Raw genomic sequence first — 18350 nt, forward strand, 5'->3', positions numbered from 1 at the left:
CTCAATGCCTCGTAAAAGACATGGAACTCTTTATAATATTGTATGTACATTTGTTTGGCCAGACAAAAGGTCTCCCAGGCTTCCTAAGAACAAGAGCAACACAGCAGAAGTATGCTAGAAAAGCTTTCAGATGCAAAATAGGAAAGGTGGTTTATTTTATCAGATTATCTCCTGTTTGGTTTGTACAATTGTATTTAACACCAACGTTGCATTAGATGGAATTAAATAGTAGATAGTTCTTAGTTACTGAAAGTGTTCACTATTTAGGGAAATATTAGTTTGGGGTTAGTTCAAGGAGGAAAAGAGGCCTGGCTTAATAAGAAGACAAAAGAGCCAAGGACAAGGGCTGAATGGAATAGGAGTGATCTCAAAGGTTTTATGGGTTGTGGAGTGAGGAGACCTTGATTAGAGTAGGACTGGGGTCTTTAGAAGGTGTAAGGTGGAAACTCAGGGGTGGGAATAGGTAAGGATGTTTGGATAGTACTTTGGTGGGAGAACTTTTTCTTATTTAATAGCATGAATGGGAGCTCTATTTAACTTGGTCTTCTGTACAGCAAAGTATTTTTGTATAGCATAACAATCTAAAATGACTTAATCATAATACTGTTCAAACTTCAAGCGCACATATATCAAAATAGCAGACAGCTGTTTTTTGTTTGTCCTACTCTCTGTAATATTTTGACATTCAGCCTGTAAAATGGTTTGTTAATCATGACTTCAAGTGATGATTATTTCTTAAACTATTTTTTTAAATTTTATTACTTTTTTGGGAAATGCACAGGAACTGAATGTCCGTCAAGTGACATTATCAACTGAGAAAGATAAATATGGAATCCGCCTAAGAGCAGAACCTGATCACATGGTGCTTGGGAAGCGTCTGAAAGGTGCCTTTAAATCTGTTATGGCTGCTGTGAAGGAATTGAAAAGTGAGCAGTTGGAAGAATTCCAGAAGACTGGTTAGTATCAGTTGAGTATGTGTCGTTTGTCAGAAAACTGTGATGACCTTCGAAACAGACGCAAAATAATTTTTATTTTCAAGTATGGAAACCAATCCATTTAGCTGCTTGGTTTTCTTTTCTAGTCTAAAAGCAAAAAGGCAGAGATTTAAAAGCTATTTCTCTTGTTAGTATATTGTCAAATGTTTATAGGTTCCATAAACATATTGGAAAATAACTGCAAAGAGGAGAAAGGTTAAATCAATTCTGCAAAACGAGGAAATGTTCAGGGAAGCGCTTAGTCAGGGGTCTAAACATCTATAAAAGAATCCAAACTACCTTGAGTAGAAAATGTTTTTATACTTCTCATATTTTGCTTTGAATGTTCTTTGGATGGTCTAAGCTTTCAGAACCTGGAACACTTTGTTCCAGTTATTCTGCCAGAGACTGAAGAGTTGGAAACTAGATTTTCAAAGTTACTGAGGGAATTTTGACAGGCGGGAAACCCCATCCTCCTGTAAATTTCTGATAAACATCTGGCCCATGGAGCAAAAGTGTTTGTTCGAAGCACAAGAAAGTCAGAGAAATACATTGATATGGATGTTGTCATTCAAACAAGAGACAGAAAACATCAGTACATTGAAATGTTGACCAATTGCATATTTTTGAAAGCTTGGAACGCTTGCTTAATATAAAATAGGTAATTCTCTGGTTTAAATGAATCAGGCACCATTGTTGTAGAAGGTCATGAACTGCATGAAGAAGATCTCCGTCTGATGTACACCTTTAACCAGGCTGAAGGAGGATCTGCCCAGTTTGAAGCACATTCTGATTCTCAGGTATCAAATGTAGTGATCAGTGATGACGATGGGAAATCCAGATGTTCACGTTGCTAGCACTAGTTGCTGTGGATCAGTGCCTCTGCAATACAGAACCTATACCATACCATTTTGGCATCTCTGCTCGAGATGGCAGGAAACAGTGATCCAAAGAGTTGCTTAGGCTCATGCAAGGATTTTGAACTAACCCAGGGGAATGTTTGACATAGAACAGTTGGCTTCTGTTCCATATTGTAAATGGACATAATCGTATTATAGCAGTTGCAGGAAGTGTAGAACTGAGCAGATAAATTGAACAAGAGGAGAACAAAAAATTGGTTGGAATTTGGAGAAGGAGCTGTGTCATTAGCAGCAATAGCTTAAATGAGGAGGAGTGCTTTGCAAGTCTAAGCAATGACGTCCTCAGATAAGTGTCCTCCATAATAACTGCAGGAAGTTAACTGTTTTTTTCTGATCCTGTGGCTGGCTATTTCACTTTCAAGTAGCTATGCCCAGCTAAAATCTAAAGACCTGCAGTGTGCTTAGCACCCCATCACTACCACCACAACCTGTATTGTCACTATTGACATCAGGGCAAAAAGTTAAGCACACAATGCATGGGGTTGTCCTAGTGTGCCCCATTGTGCATGTCTCTAGCAGCATATATATTTGAAACAAAAATTCCTTCCAGTAGCACCTTAGTATATATATTGTAACAGTTCAAAAGAACAACCAAACATGAGTTAATAGTAACTAGCTCTAACTTCAGTTACAGATAGATAGCCGTGTTGGTCTGCCATAGTCAAAACAAAAAAAATTCTTTCCAGTAGCACCTTAAAGACCAACTAAGTAGTTGGTCTTTACTTAGTTAGTCTTTAAGGTGCTACTGGAAAGAATTTTTTTTGTTTTAGCTCTAACTTGTAAAACACAGTTTCTCTTGTCTCAGTCCACATGAACATGTCTTTGATTGTTGTTATAAAACAAGGTCTATATAGCGCCTGCCTTTTTTCTGGCCAGGTTTTGGTTCTCCTGGATGTTACTCCCGATCAGTCTATGGTCGATGAAGGCGTTGCACGAGAAGTAATAAATCGCATCCAGAAACTTCGGAAGAAGGTTAGTAAATTTGGGAAATGAAGCACAAGAGCAGCCTCCTCTCCTGTAGTTTCCAACAATGGTATTCAGAAGCATGCTGCCTCTGACCATGGAGGCAGAGCACAGCTGTTGTGGCTAGAACAGCCTTCTCCACCATGAATTTGTCTTTTTTAAAGCCATCCAAGTTGATGGCCATCACTGCCTCCTGTGGAAGCAAATTCTATAGTTTAAATATGTACTGTGTTATGATGTCCGGAATCCTCTAGCATTCAGCTGCACTGAGTGTCTACAATTTTTAGTGTTATGAGAGAGGGAGAAAAACGTTTTTCTACCCACTTTGACTGATAGCATGTCCACTCACTGTTGGGCCTGGTGTCACTACCCACAATGCTAGAAGAGTCTCCCTCTTTGGGGATTTCTAGCTTGTTGAATTAAACGCTTTCTTTGATGTATAGAGTGACACCACCTCCAGTCTGTTGTTCCCTGTCCTATCAAATTTAGATCCAGAGATACAGTCGTGTCCCACCAGTTCTCTCCATTCCATCAGATTTTTGTTATGCCCAGTATATGAATGCCGTCCTCTTAAGACCAAGCACTCTAGTTCGCGCATCTTGACTTGGAGGCTTTCTGGCATTAGCGTGTAAACACTTATAAACCGTGACTCTCTTAAAGTATATTTGGCAGTTGTGTGTTGGCCTGCGGTGCTTTGGCGTCTCTCAGTTGTTATCCTGTGTGCCTGTGCTCACAATGTCTAGTTATATGCATGAAGAACAGATGGCTATAAAAGGAGACTAGAAAAGATGATTTAAAAAATGAGCATGACATAGGTAATTGTGTGTGAAGGTGACTTCTCATTTTATTAAGATAACAAGAACTATAGATGCCATTGCTCAATCAACTGCAGACTCCTCCAGAACAGAATTGTGTTCATTTGGTTAATATTTTAAAATCTGGGGACAGTATTTGTTGGTCAGTTCTACTTTTTGTTTGCATTCTTAAATATAAAAAGCAATTGCTCATTGCAGTATACCTTTATTTTTGTTTTTCTTGGTGAAATCTTTCCATTGGACTTTGGCTAAGACAAACTAACATGTCATGTGCAATCAGATGCTTTTCTGCTTGCCAGAATATTTGCTAAAAATATGCTTGACTTTTTAAATGTGTGTTTTGTTCTGATTATACCAAAAAACAGATTTTACTTTTTGGTTGCAAATATTTGGTGATAGGCAATCTTTATTGCTCACTCAATTGGGTTGCTGATTTTGTTACAGCGCAATCTTGTTCCAACTGATGAGATTACAGTGTATTACCGTGCTCATCCAGAAGGTGATTATCTTGATACTGTTATTAAGGAGCATACAGATTTCATTTTTGCAACAATAAAGGCTGCCTTGAAGCCATACCCAGTGCCTACCTCAACGGAAGTGCTTATTCAAGAGAAAACCCAGGTAAAAACAAGCAAGAATTTCTTTGGAAAATATTCACCTCACCCCATTATCTGAATAATGCATTGCCTCACATTAAATGTTTATTGGACCAGAGTCGGTATATCCATTTCAGATGTTCATATTATATGACAAGCTTTAAGTTCAGGAAGTCACAGAAATCATCCAAGTGGTTTCAGTACTGGTCAGCATGGACTTACATACCCAGCACTAAAAACCCTCTTGGTTTTCTGCATTTCAGCTAATCATCTCTACCATATGAAATTAAAACTCAGAAATGCATGTTGTAGGTTACCTTTTTGACTGTATCTACTGATTTCAAGTAAAGCAAAGTAATTCTGATGATACTCAGGAGTCTCTTTTAATGCAGACTTGATAGACTTTAATCCACAGGGGTAGTATCTGTTGAAATGTTTCTTAAGAGCTACATTGTACTTATTGTAGCCACTGCCGACATAAAAAGTGCTTTCTCAACTCCCAGAGCCTACCTTTCACTTTTTATCATGTGGATGTCACCTGTAAGCTGGGTATTTCACAGGAACACCATGTTTTGCAGATGCCTCCTTTATGTGGCCTAATTCCATCCTTTATAAGAGCAAAGAATTGTGTAAATGTAGCAATATGTATTATTGGGCATAGGTTGTGGCTTATAAATAGTGCATCTCCCCATGCAGAAAATGCCAGCTCCATTACTCTCCCAAGTTATGTCTTTTGCTGGGCCAGTGCGTGTGTTGGATATATTTTACTCACCTGAATATAGAGTGAATGCATCTGGGTAGCACAGTATAAAAGTGTGAAATAACCATACATTGTTTTTTTCTTTTACATTGAATAGTAGATTTTTTAAAAATAGAACAATGCATGTCTTGAAATTATTTCAAAGGTAAAAGGTAGTCAGTGAAGTTGCCTATTTCTTTTAAGCTGCACAACGAACTTAAACTGCACAACATAACTGTCATTTTTTGTATCTTAAAGGACGTGGGTGGCGCTTTGGGTTAAACCACAAAGCCTAGGGCTTGCCGATCAGAAGGTTCAAATCCCCGTGATGGGGTGGGCTCCGCTGTTCGGTCCCAGCTCCTGCCAACCTAGCAGTTCAAAAGCACGTCAAAGTGCAAGTAGATAAATAGGTACCGCTCCAGCGGGAAGGTAACGTTTCCATGTGCTGCTCTGGTTCGCCAGAAGCGGCTTAGTCATGCTGGCCACAAGACCTGGAAGCTGTACGCCGGCTCCCTCGGCCAGTAAAGGAAGATGAGCGCCGCAACCCCAGAGTCGTCCATGACTGGGCCTAACTGTCAGGGGTCCCTTTACTTTTTGAAGGAAGTAGTCATTTACTTTTCTGGTAATCTATGAAGTTGCCTAAGAGAAATGTAAATGTTTTTGTCTATTGATATGGGCTTGATAGATAGAAAGCTAATCTAAGCCCCCAGAATATAATCCCTGTATTACTTCATTAGCAAATAACTTGGAAACATATGAAAATAGTAGTGCATACTCATTTAATAATTTGTTCATACAGTTAAAATGAGGCAAATCTGCAAGATGTTGGTGACAGTCCCATTCATTGTGATGAATACAGATTTAAATGTAATTTGGTGAGAATAATAGTTTAATGAAAGATACTGAGCAACAATGTGTGCAGTTCTGGGACAGCCAGAAAAAGCAAATTCTATGTTAATTTTACTGGTGTATGTACGGATGGTTGATCTAAATGGAATAGATGAGTCTTGCAATTTTTTCATATTTTCATTTTATCAGGTCAAAAGCCCTTTAGTTGCTTAGGCTGGAATACTGTTTCAGTTAGGCCTAAAAACCTTAAATCAGGCATAGGAAAACTCAGCCCTCCAGATGTTTTGGGACTACAACTCCCATCATCGCTGACCACTGGTCCTGTTAGCTGGGGATGATGTGAGTTGTAGTCCCAAAACATCTAGAGGGCTGAGTTTGCCTGTGCCTGCCTTAAACAACCTACTACCTTCTGGAAAATAAAGCTATATATGAAAAAGGCACGAAGTCCAAAGCATTACCAAAAGCTTGCTTTAGAACAAATACTGATGCAAATCGGGGTGCAATGAATATTAATGAAACCACAAAAATTCCAAACAACTACCCCATTTTTGAGTGACTTCCCCCTGTCCTTTCAGCCACTCATGCTCCATTCCCCTGACTCTCTATGAGATTGTGGAGGAAAATAAGGACAAGAAACCCTACTTCCATTTAGTAATGGAATGGTAATTTTTCTTTCAAAGGATTCAGAGTTAAAAATTAATTTCCTCTGGTTTTAGCATCTTTAAAATGCTAATCTTCAGCAAAATACTACCCAGTCTTTAGAGGCATTTTTACAGGTTAAAGTCTACAGGTTCCAGTCCTATGTGCACCCAGATAAATAAAAATAATAACATTTTGGGGGAAATGGGCCTTAACATTTGCATGGTAGCTGTGAAGGTTTTTTTGTGTGTAGCTTTGCACCCACACTTTCTTACTATTCAGAATTCTTAATTCAGCTTTGAAATGTGACAGTTTCCTGGTGGCTACTGGGTAGTAACAGTTGCCCCCTAGTGGCCAACATCAGCAGACCCAGAAATGGCATTTCATAATGTTATCTGCATGTGCTGCTGTGACTCCTTTCTGTCTTCCTCTGATTTTCTGCATTTAACTTTTTGCAGCCTTAAAAGTTTGTTTGCTGGCTTATAAATTGCAAATATTATATTTTTAATGTCACCAGGGTTGCCTCTGCTAACATACTGTATTGCAGTCTTTTATTATGAAGCAGCGTTAAATTACAACTATTGTCACTATTATCCCTGCAGCATTTCCAAGTTGTAATAATTCTGAGGGGAAATAGTTTGAGTTTCTCCTCTTAGAATACTAATTTTAAGAAAATGTAACGTTTGTTTATTTAGCTAAAGGGATCAGAACTGGAAATTACACTAGCCAAAGGTGCTCTGAGTCATCGCATTGAGCCAGCATGTGCTTATGTCAATCTGAACATCTCTGTGAATGGGAAAGAGCAAGGTAGGAATTCCTTAAACTATTTCTGAAAGTTACTTGTCATTTGTCTTCTTTGAAACTGCTGCATCAAAAATCAAAAACTGCTTTTTAAAAAGGTTACGGCAAGGACCCAGAGGGTAGCTCACACAAAGGGTTTGCATATCCTTAATAAGACTTCTTCCTTTTGAAGGCTTGACCCCTGTGTCAGATCGTAAGCGGCTTTTGGAAGCTATTTCCATTTCTCATGTGCCTTGTTATGTGCAGTGAGAGCAACCATTCAAGAAAAATCAGTTTCAACCTCCTTTGGCTCCTTTGAATTAGTTTTACATATGTTTTAAACCTGACAATTTTCTTTTTGAAAAATAAATATTTTTTAACAAAGTCAACCTTGAGAATTGTGTTTAGGCATCTTAACCATTTGAACCATTGTGCTTGGTTATTTAGTGCCCATTTTAAATAATATAATTGAATTGATATAATTGAAATGAAGTTATAATTCCTGGATGAGATGAAAGAATTGTGCAATCCAAGTAACTTGCTTGGTAAATGTATTCACCCAGTAGGTGTGTATTCACAGCTCTCTGAGGGCCTCATGCCAAGGATAGGAGGCAACGATGGGTACAGCAATGGATGTGATTTTTGCCTTTGTACAGCAACCTACATTCCAGCCAGGCAAAATCAATTGAGGGATGTATGGAGAAGAAATGGGAAGGGGAAATGGCCAGGGAGAGTCCCAAGAGCCACATTTGTTCCCCGGGCCTGCCCCCCCTTACATATAGGTGTAACAGTATTGACAACGAATTGATTAAACAAAATTGGTTTCTTACAATTGCTGCTTTGTGCTTCTCTTTCCAGCTGGTACGGTGTTGCTGGAAAATCCCAAAGGAGATAATACATTAGACTTCTCCAAACTCGTTAACACCATTTCATGCATTTTTGGTCTTGAAAAGTCAAAGTTAGCGGTTTTCAATGGAAAAACAGGTGGGTAGTGTGGTTAAGTGTGATGAGGGCTCATGTGCAAGCAGCACACACTTCTCATGTTCTCTGTGTGTTTGCATGTTTTGGGGAAATTATTATTACTGCAGTTTTATAGCACAGGTGACACTTGCTTTAAAATTAAAATCTCCTTGGAAGTATGCCTAGTCTTGGACCTGTGTTTTACTTTACTTTTTGACAAGAAGTTTATACACTGTTGAAACTGGTTATAAACAACTCCAGAATTGTATTTTAAAAAATCCTCCTGAAGGCTGCTTCTGTGGTAAATTTGCTCAATTTCAGATGGAATGTTCAGGAGAGTGCTTTTTGACTCCTTATTTGGCTACTTAAACGCAGAAGAACAAGTTGTGATAGCATTTCAAACTCTGATATAGTTAGAACGTATGCGGTTTACATTCTAAAGCTGTCATAAAGCCATTTCTCTGCTGTTGCCACTTTGAAGTGTTTTGTCATACGGAGGTTTGAAGATCTCCAGACTTGTATATACAGAACAATTTTGTTAAAATACACTTTAGGTTTTAACTTGTTCCTCTCTTAAACAGGTAGACAATAATTTTGACACATAAAACTTTGCAGCGACAAGAAACAGAACATGACTGATGCAATAAAAAGTAACAAAAGGATCTGAGTAAAAAACTCACACTATGTTCATATTGTTTTATATGGCCATTGTTACCCTTTTAACGTTTTTTTAACCCCCTTGTTGCTGGTATCCTAGCTGTCAACTTTTTCTTCTTTTTTTAAAAAAAAGAATTTAAGAGAAATTAAATACGCCATAGCATACAGTTTCACACTAGTACTTTGCTTAAAGGCTTTCATGCACATTTCAGAAATATATATATTTTAGTATACTTTGCATAGCACATGAGTAGTGTCACACTTTACAGAAGTTTTATACTGCTCACACATAGTTACCTCATTGGTTTTGTTTGGTAGCTTTTACCATGGATATTAAGAAGAAGGTGAAGCAGCAGTTAGGGGTGAGCCTGAGTGAGGGGGGCTATTAACAAAATCTTTCTCCACTCTAAAAAGTGCTTTCCTTCTCAGTGACTTATGTAGGTGGCTGCTTCTTGTAAGCCCTTTGTATTCTGATTGTGGTGGTAGAAATACTCCATTGTGAGCTTGTTCTCACAAGTCCAATTGGCTGCAGATTTCTCACCCTTCAAACTGGCCTTCTTCCTAGCAACGGTAATGATGCAGCCAATCAGATTTGTCTATGTGATGACAGCCAAAGCTAACTCACAGTGAAAGCAGTTCCTAGTTGTGCTTTGGGAGAGATCTATTGATTTTGCAAAAAACTGCCCAATATTTAGTTTATCTCCTTACTTTATGAAACTAAATTGTGGTCTACACCAGATGTTGGCATTTTTAGCTTATACATATGCATTGTAAATATAGGGTTTAGGAAACAGGACAGATGATAGAATGATTCCACATTTTTTTCTGCTTTGTGTTTAATATCCTAATGTTGTAAACAGAAAAAGCTATATATGAAAAAGACGAAACGGTCAGGTAACAGGAAAGCACTTTTCATTTTTTAAACTGTTAATTAAAGTGATTTCTTGTTTGCCCAGATCATCTTGAGCTGTATTGTTCTCTCTGCTGTGTCAAGATGCACGGTGCCATTATCTTTGGAGTAAAAAACAAACCTGCACAAAGAGCAATGTGCTCATCGAGCCACATGAGCACAAAGCAATACAGCTGAATCTGCTGTATCATCACTTAGTGATGAGGGTCAGTGGGAAGGTTTATCTCTGGTCTACTCAGCATTTTGAACCAAATGTTCAGCTATAGCACCTTTACTGAATATTGAGCTCATATTCCAAATTATGTATCTGCTTATGTGGTTTTGCTTGGCAGACAAAGAGAGGCAGACTAATTTGCGTGTCTTAGAATGTGATTTTTCTAAATATAAAAGTATGGACAAATATATTTTGCTCCACATAATTCTACACAGCTATAGAAATTTTGTAATTAATTCACTTGCTTTAAAATGCAGCTCTGTAAGATTCTGTAATATCTCTTAATTTATATTTATTCAAATAAGTTGAAGATCTATTCAACTGATTTGAACTTAAAATTATTCTTGCTGTATTGTCACTCATATATGTGTGTGTGCATATGTATATATATTAGCAAGATAATTTCCGAGTGTTTGGAAGACTTGTGATTTATGTTCACACAGGATGGCACCAGTTCATTGATACATCTTCTCCAAAATGTCATATCAGGCATGAGAGGGCAAAAGGTGTGGGAGTTGCTTTTTAAGTGGTGTGTATTGGCAGATCCCCACCCCAATTTATGGCACGTTCACATAATGCGTAGATTATCTGAGTTGTGTAAATCCTAATATGGCATTTCTTGCAATTCATTGACTGATAATGATTGGGTGTGCCATCCTTATTTGCAGGTAAATTTATTCAAGCACTAGACTTTTAGTCTGATGCTGTCAGAATTTCTGCCTTCTGCAGATGAAAAAAAAATCAAATAAATCCTTTTGTGCAATACTTCTTAATGCAATAAATGCATTAATAAATGTCTTCTCCTTTGTTAGCAGTCTTCGTTGTCCTTCTAGACAGCACACTTTAAAAAAAGAATCAAAAGGGGCAAAATAAGCAAGAAGGCTCTGTTAGAGACTCCTTTGGGAGGAAGGGTGGAAGATAACTTTAATAATAATAAACTTTTTAAAAAATGGCTTCTAGAAGGATTTCAGGACAGCATGCATGGGGTCCCCCCCCCCAGAATCTTGCATGGTAGGTTAGGCTGGACAGTAATGATAGACTTACATGGAAATCTTACGTTTTGTTTTAACTCACCTGAACAATTTGGTGTCCTCAGCAAACCCAACTGCCTCACTGCTCACCCCTATTTCTAGATAATTCATGAGCATTTCTGAAAGCACAGGTCCTAATATGGATCTTTGGAAAACTTCACTTTCATACCCTCCACTAAAAGATCTGTCCATTTATTCCTACCCTCTGCTTCCTGTTCCTTGTCCTATGGATCAGTAGCTCTTAACCCATAACTTCCAAACTTACTCAGGAGTCTTGGGTGCGGTACTTTATCAAAAGCTTTTTGAAAGTCTTAAGTGCACAGTGTCAACTGGATCACCTCTAGCTATATGATTGTTGACTCTCTCACTAAGATTTTAGAATTCTTTCGAACAAGACTTCTCCTTGCAGAAATAGGATGCAACACTGAGAGTCTCGACACCCTGGTAACATAAGAATGGCCCAGACTTTGCAATGTAGGACGTCCCGATCCAGGCACATCAATCCAGTCCAAAGATGCTTTCTAATCTTTATTCTCTTTATGCCAATATACATTGGTGATGGCAAAACTGTGGCTTTGCGGATGTTTCTAGACTAGAAGTCTCATCATCCCTGATCATTGGCTATGCTGGCTGGGGCTGACATGAGGTGGAGTTCAGCAACACCTAATGTCTACTTCACTATAAGTATTCCCAGCAAGTGAATACAAATAATCAGACAAAAATGTTTCCAGTTTAAGGAGGAGTATCTGTGAACTCCATACACACTGCCCAGGCTAGCACCCTGGAGAGGTCACTTCGGTGCTGCTAACACAGCAAAACAATACAGGAGGTAGCTGTTACAAGTTACTGGTATCTGCAGCCACAGCAGGCGCTGTGATTCTTCAGCAGTTTGACTTCACCCCCGGAGGTGCACTCCATTGTCTCTCAAAACAGATGGATGCCAACAATCTGTGAACTGCATCTGAAAGCAAACTTACTGTAAGCAGCTGACCAGTATCAGGTGATAACTGGGAGAGATGTTGCTTGTTGGTTTGCTTATAGCAGCTGGATTTTTCTTTTCAGAACTGAAAAACCAAACAGACTTGCTGAGTCTCAGTGGAAAGATGCTTCATGTAACTGCGGGGTCAGTGCCAGCCTTGAACAGTCTTGATGGCTTCCTCTGTCAGTATATCAATTTACAACTAGTGAATGCAAAACCACAAGGTAATTATACTGATCATATGATACGAGATCAAATTATTTATTGCAACTTAAATCTTGGGCCCCGTTTGAAATCTAGCTAAAGGCATGGCTGCTTCCTGTTTCCAGTTGCTGTGGTTACATATGACCCCCCGTCACACAATTAAACAGGCACAAGTCATGCTCTTTCTGCCTCTCCCCAAACAGTAATACTATTAAGGTTTTGACATGCTGGAGTTTCTTTTGAGGGAGGGAAGGTAAAGAACTCAAGTGACATTGCGGGGAAAGGCAACAGTAAGTTGTAGCCTGGGGTTTTCATAGGACGTAAGAAGACAAAACGAAATTATCTCTAGAGCTGAAAATAGAATTAACAAGACCAGCTCAAGGATATATACTGGAGAGCAGCTGTTCTGGATGTGTGCGAAACAGAGGCATTTACTCGACAATCCCATTGCATGTACTCATAAACTTCTCATGTCTTGAGCAAGTTCAGTTATCACCTTGATCTTGTTCTCACAAATTCTGTAGATGTTGTACATTTATGCTAGACAAATTGTATTGCCATAGCACCGTAGTTTTAATATAAAAACATTGCAAAATCCTTTAACACTAGGCAGCCAAATTCCAGCCTTGCTCAGGGTGTGAATTATGAATGATAGTGCATCCCCATGCAATCCCATGTATTTAATGGGGCTTGCTCCTGGGTAAGTGCAAATGGGATTACAGCCTGAGGCTGGCATCAGATTTCTAGGAGGGTGTAGGAGAAATGCATGCCTGTGGGATGTTAGGAAACCTTTTGTTTCTTTTTTGCTGCTGAGAATCATCGCAACTTGTTTCCTGCAGAGTGTCTGAATGGATTGGTGGGAACTCTTCTAATGGAAAATCCGGTTGGGCAGAACGGCCTCACATATCAAGGGCTTCTGCATGAAACGGGGAAAGTGTTTGGATTCAGAAGCAGACGGCTAAAATTGTTCCTGGATGAAGCGCTGACAGAAGGTAAGCAGAGGGAGTTGTCCTTATGCAACTCACATTTACATTGCTTCATGCTGTGATAAGTCTCATACTGCTCTTATAGTTTCTTGTTGTTTTTTTTTAATAAAAAAACTCCTAGATAATTTAATAAAATCTGTGTTAGAACCAAAAAAAATAAATCCCAGCATGGTAGAGAGAAGGCTCAGCTATAACCTTTTCCCATTATGTAAATGTCCAATGTGCACAGAAAGATTTTGTGCAGAGGAGCAGTCAGTCATGTCAGCCCCTGCTAGTGTTTCAAACAGTACTGTCTTCACACATCTTTTATGTACACTGGCCTAGTTCTCATTGGGGTGATAAACCAATCTGTTAAGGCAGAGGTTTTCAGCCTTTTTGAGTGCATGCCACCTTTGACCAACTACAGTCTTTCTGCAGCTCTCCTGTGGGATACCTGGTAAAACTTGTGTTGTTTCATCATTCCCTACAATACTAACCATGCCTGCTCATAAGTAAGCCCTACTGAATTCCTGCCCCCAGCAAAGTACGGGGCTGGGGTTGGATCAAGTCACTTGTGGCCAAAGCAAGAAGTGACAAGTTCTTACCTATTAACATGCCCACTGGTATCTCACCATTAAATGAAGTATTTAACAGAATCCCAGTTTGGAAAACTAGAACCTTAAAGCAGAGTTGCCACCACAAGAGCTGTTAAGACAAGCACCAGCAGCGAAGCTTAGAATTCTTCTTTAGCCTGTGTGAAGTGTGTCTTACAGATGTTCACAGCTGCCTATTTGCAGCCCAATCCTATGTGGGTTTATAAAAATTAAGTCCCACTGAGCCCAACCAGACTTACTGCCTAGAAAGTTATGAATACACCATTTAGATTGGCAGCGTCCTCCCCCACTTCCCCCACCAGCCCTTACAAACCAGGGTTCCAGGTCACCTGTCTCTCTCTCATGACAAGTGAAGATTTGGTGAACCTCAGTGTCCCAACTCCAGGAGTGTGCCACTTGTATGGGTCCTTCCCCACCCCCTAACACCTTTCCCTTGGTGCCAGCATTAGAAATAAGTAAGAACCCTGCAAGGTCTCCCTGCCTGGGGATCCAGTTACTGCCCTGCAGCTGGTTTAACCACTCACCCCCTCTTCCTTTGCACATGGCATGTAGCGAGCAAGGGGGCAGAACAAGGCGTGGCTCTGCATGGGAGGGAAGAGTGTGAAATGACAAGCCTTTTGACCAGTAAATGACAAGTGCAGTTGCATGGTAGGTGGTACCAACTGAGTAACAGCAGTGTCAACCAATTGGAAAGAAGGATAGTTTCCCTCCAATATCGTTCCCCATTCCCCGGTGCTGCCCATGGCTTCCCCCACAACGCCCATGATCATCATTCAAGGTGCCACAGATTGCCACAGTGCATCGCTTGAAAACCACTGTGTTAAGGGAAAAGTGCTGGGTTGTCAGGATCCTGCGATCGACCCCCCCCCCCCGGCGATTGACCAGTAGATCACGATCGACCTGTTGGACATCCCTGATCTACGTAATTACAAACAATAGCAAAGTAGTCATAAAAATAAATAAAACACATTGAAAACTACATAACCAACCTGAACAATTTACACATAAAAATAAAAATAGTTATCACTTTTCCCCAAATACCCCAGTCCTTGTTGGGCAGCAGCCACAGCAGCAGTCCTTATGAGGCCTGTCAGGCCCCTGTCCTAATCAAAACAAAATTAAGATCTGAAAATACAACAGGTGTCCCAGGCTCCCTTAGTGGTATTGTGAAGACTGTTTTCTCAAATAAAGTGGTTACTGTATGCTTATTTAAACACGTAAAAGCATCTGAAATTGAGACATTTTATCTCATTAAACTTAAAGCATTTGAGAAAGGCATAAAACAAAACACAGCAACTTGTGTAAATGGAAAATGAGGCAGTACTTGAAATCTTGATGACCTGAGAAAACGTGAGAGGAATTGAATATTGCATTTTAATGCTAGAGCAAAGTTGATTTTCATCTTCTGTCAGTGTTGCAGGGCAGAAAAAAGTTATTACAGTAAATGTTCCATGAAGATTGTCTGACAATTATCTCAGTAAAATGACTGACTTGGTAAAATAACTGACAAACTCTATGATGTATAGTAATTAGATATTGTCCACTTGAAATATGTGTATATCTCATTCAAGAAAATATCCTATTTTTTTTTATTCTACTACTACTTGAGGAACTTTTGCTACAGTTAAGCATGCCAGTTAATTCAATCAGGAACATGACGTGAACTTTTTTAAAGTGTGCCGTACATTTAGTAACAAGCACTTTAAAAAGTAAAATGCATTTGTCTTAACAGTAAAGAGCTATTGATTTATCATATTGATGAGTGTGTGGATATTAAAATCTAGCATTAAATTGGCAGCGGTTATTTTGAGAATGCTGCCAGTGATCTTGTTTGCATGACATGGTAAGCCAGACTGTGGCTTGGTATTGTTCTTTGCTGCAGCTCATTGTTAGGGAGGTGAACCATGAACCTGGGTTTGGACTACATGCTAAGCCAAACCTTGGAGTAAAAAAGGCGGTTGGGCGGGGGAGGAGAAGCAAAGCAGTTGCAAGCTTGTCTCCAGGAATCTGCATATTCATGCGATCGTTTGGTTTGCAAACCAGGCCAGTGTTAGACATCACTTTTTATTTATTTCATTTACTTGAAGTCTCATGAAAAACATTTTGTAATGAACCGCAATGTAGTCCTCCGAAACCTATGGATGTGTCTAGGGGAGAAATTGTTGTTGGCTTCAAGCAGGGTTTATGGATAAAATGAAATGGCAGAGCATTTTGAGTGATCAATGATGGCACAGATGGATGTTGGTAACAATAATAACAGCCATAGATTTAACTCTGGTAACTGCTGCTTGCCCCTACTTCAGCTGTCAAGCTGGAACGAGAGATTACTTCCCCATTTTCTGATATATAAGGTATGGTACTCTGCAGTCACAGAGAACCTGAGGCAGGGATGAGGTGTTGTCTTGCTCTATGTCAAGCTGCTTGAATCTTGCTGCCTCTGTCATTTCAGTTCCTGGCACAAACTAAGAGAGAAAGAAAGACTGTTGACACATCATGATGTATATGCGTGATCTGGGATTCTACTTTGTTAAATGTGCAAGAGCTTCTGAATGCATAGGTTATGGGGTGGGGCCAATAGGTGCAGTCTTCACCCGCTCGTCTTCACTGTACAGATGATGTTTGTTTGAACAGAGCATGTCATTTTGTTCCAGGCATCGAAGGAGCTTGGACCAGTGAATGAAATTCCTGCTGTTTGTGCCTTTCTCCAAGGCCTAGCATGAAATGAGGCTTACCCCATCTCATCCCCTATGTTCTTTGCATATATTAAAAAATTCAAGGGACTTTGGTGCTAATTATAGCCAGTCTTTCATAGCATCATGTCTTTAGCATTTTTTCATAGCATCAGCAGTTTTGTTAACAGTTTGAGGTTTGACAGGAGATTTACAACAATTGCAGCATCATAGTTAATGAAAACAGCATATCTCTTGAAATTTGCATTGCAAAATAGATTGGGGGGAATGAGTTGGGTGTGAAATTCAGGCTCTTATCACAACTACATGGTTCCACTGATTTGTGCAGAGGCATAAATTGTCCAGTTCAACTGAGAGGCAATGGCACCTTATCTATCCTGGCATAAGATTTGTTGTAAATTGATAAATATCTGCATACCAAATGAGTGAGATACGGACTTCTATAGGTGGAGAGGAGGGTGTGAGACAGCAAACATTTATCAGCTCGGGAATTTAAATGCTATTGGTATTCATGTGGCAGTCTGGTTGTATGAATCTTCTATTACAGTCAGGTGGTGATTTCTAATCCTCTGAACATGATACTCCAGAGGCAGGTTTAAAAGATGATAAACCTTATTTGACACAAACTGTACTTGGTAGGACACCACACTCTCATTTCTGGCATGAGGCTAGCAAATTAATTTTTCAAAAACAGTGAGACTGCAGAAATAACAAAAAGAAAGTGGCTCCACTTGTTTCGAGGGCCCAAAAGAGAGAGAGGGTTCTACCTGTTGGTCTAGTGCTGAGAAGGTCCAGGTTCTGACTTGTGGCCCTTATGAAGGCATGAACTCATGAAAAGGGATGAATGGAAGCTTGCCCCATACCTGGTAACAACATTAACATCTGTAGGAAGCTTTGGTGGTACTGGAGGACTAGGTTTTCCTGTCTGTGACATGTGAGTTGGCTCTATATGCTGTGTTGGACCTAATATGCTCTTCACCACAGATATCTTTCTGTGCTGCTGTTATGATAACAGGAGAAGCCGAGTGATGTAATTTATCTGTTTATGGATGCTGTGTCTACCCAGGGTGACAGAACTCATTAAAGCATGCTGAAACCAATGTCAGGATGGCCAGCTTTGCTTTATGAAGCAATTGTGCACATATTGCAATGGGATTCATTTGCAGCTATGATTTGTTTGCTGCAGGCTTATCTTGCGTACTGGCATATTGCTAACTACACTCTTTAAATAAGTAAATTCAGAGGCAGGTTTTATGCTTTTACCTTCTGTATCTTTCAGTTCATTTTCTATCAGTTTCAGCTGGACTGTTCTTTAGGGCTGGGCTATATCAGCTTTTCAACATCGCAGTGTATCACCAAGCCAAACATCGCAGGGTTGAAAAAACAAGCTGCATTGGCCTCAGCCCACCCCCACCCCCAGCTGATCGTTAATCTGCCCCTGCCCCCCAGTTGAGTGAGCCCCATGCCTCTCTGGCTCCCGGATCAGGTATAGGGCTCGCTCAGCTAGGGGTGCGGGAGCAGTGTAAAGAAGCCAAGGGAGGACTAAGTTGTATCAGCCCTGCAATACAGCTTGCTCCTCCCTCAGCGGTATGAGGGGTAGAGCGACGGTGGTTTCACCTGGCAGTATATCGCAGGTGAAACAGCTGCTGCTCCTGAGTACCTCTGCTACCGGCAGCCCGATGTTGATAGCAGAGGGACTTGGGAGTGGCAGCGGTTTCACCTGCAATATAACACTGGCTGAAGCTGCCATCACATTCTCTCAATACATCGCCTAGGCCTACTGTTATTTGAGGAAACAAGTGCTATATATGAGGTGGCATAGTCTTTAGCTTTTTAAGAGGATTCCTAATT

General features: G+C 39.9%; 1 protein-coding gene and 1 long non-coding RNA gene across 3 annotated transcripts in view; one reads left to right on the plus strand and one right to left on the minus strand.

Annotated features, from left to right (window-relative positions):
- LOC309364312 overlaps positions 1-18350 on the minus strand; it is a 768778-nt gene that overhangs the window by 76133 nt on the left and 674295 nt on the right. The gene's annotated exons all lie outside the window — the stretch shown is intronic.
- The window catches only part of IARS1 (isoleucyl-tRNA synthetase 1), a 79416-nt gene that overhangs the window by 59674 nt on the left and 1392 nt on the right, over positions 1-18350 (plus strand). For both annotated transcript variants that reach the window (XM_081901174.1, XM_081901173.1), the window contains exons 27-34: positions 782-956; positions 1662-1774; positions 2771-2866; positions 4117-4293; positions 7191-7302; positions 8134-8259; positions 12110-12250; positions 13070-13222. In XM_081901174.1, the coding sequence (XP_081757300.1) occupies positions 782-956; positions 1662-1774; positions 2771-2866; positions 4117-4293; positions 7191-7302; positions 8134-8259; positions 12110-12250; positions 13070-13222 (1093 nt within the window). The remainder of the gene's footprint in view (positions 1-781; positions 957-1661; positions 1775-2770; positions 2867-4116; positions 4294-7190; positions 7303-8133; positions 8260-12109; positions 12251-13069; positions 13223-18350) is intronic.

This window comes from Podarcis melisellensis, assembly GCF_964234715.1.
Source record: "Podarcis melisellensis genome assembly, chromosome: 2".
Lineage (NCBI taxonomy): Eukaryota > Metazoa > Chordata > Lepidosauria > Squamata > Lacertidae > Podarcis > Podarcis melisellensis.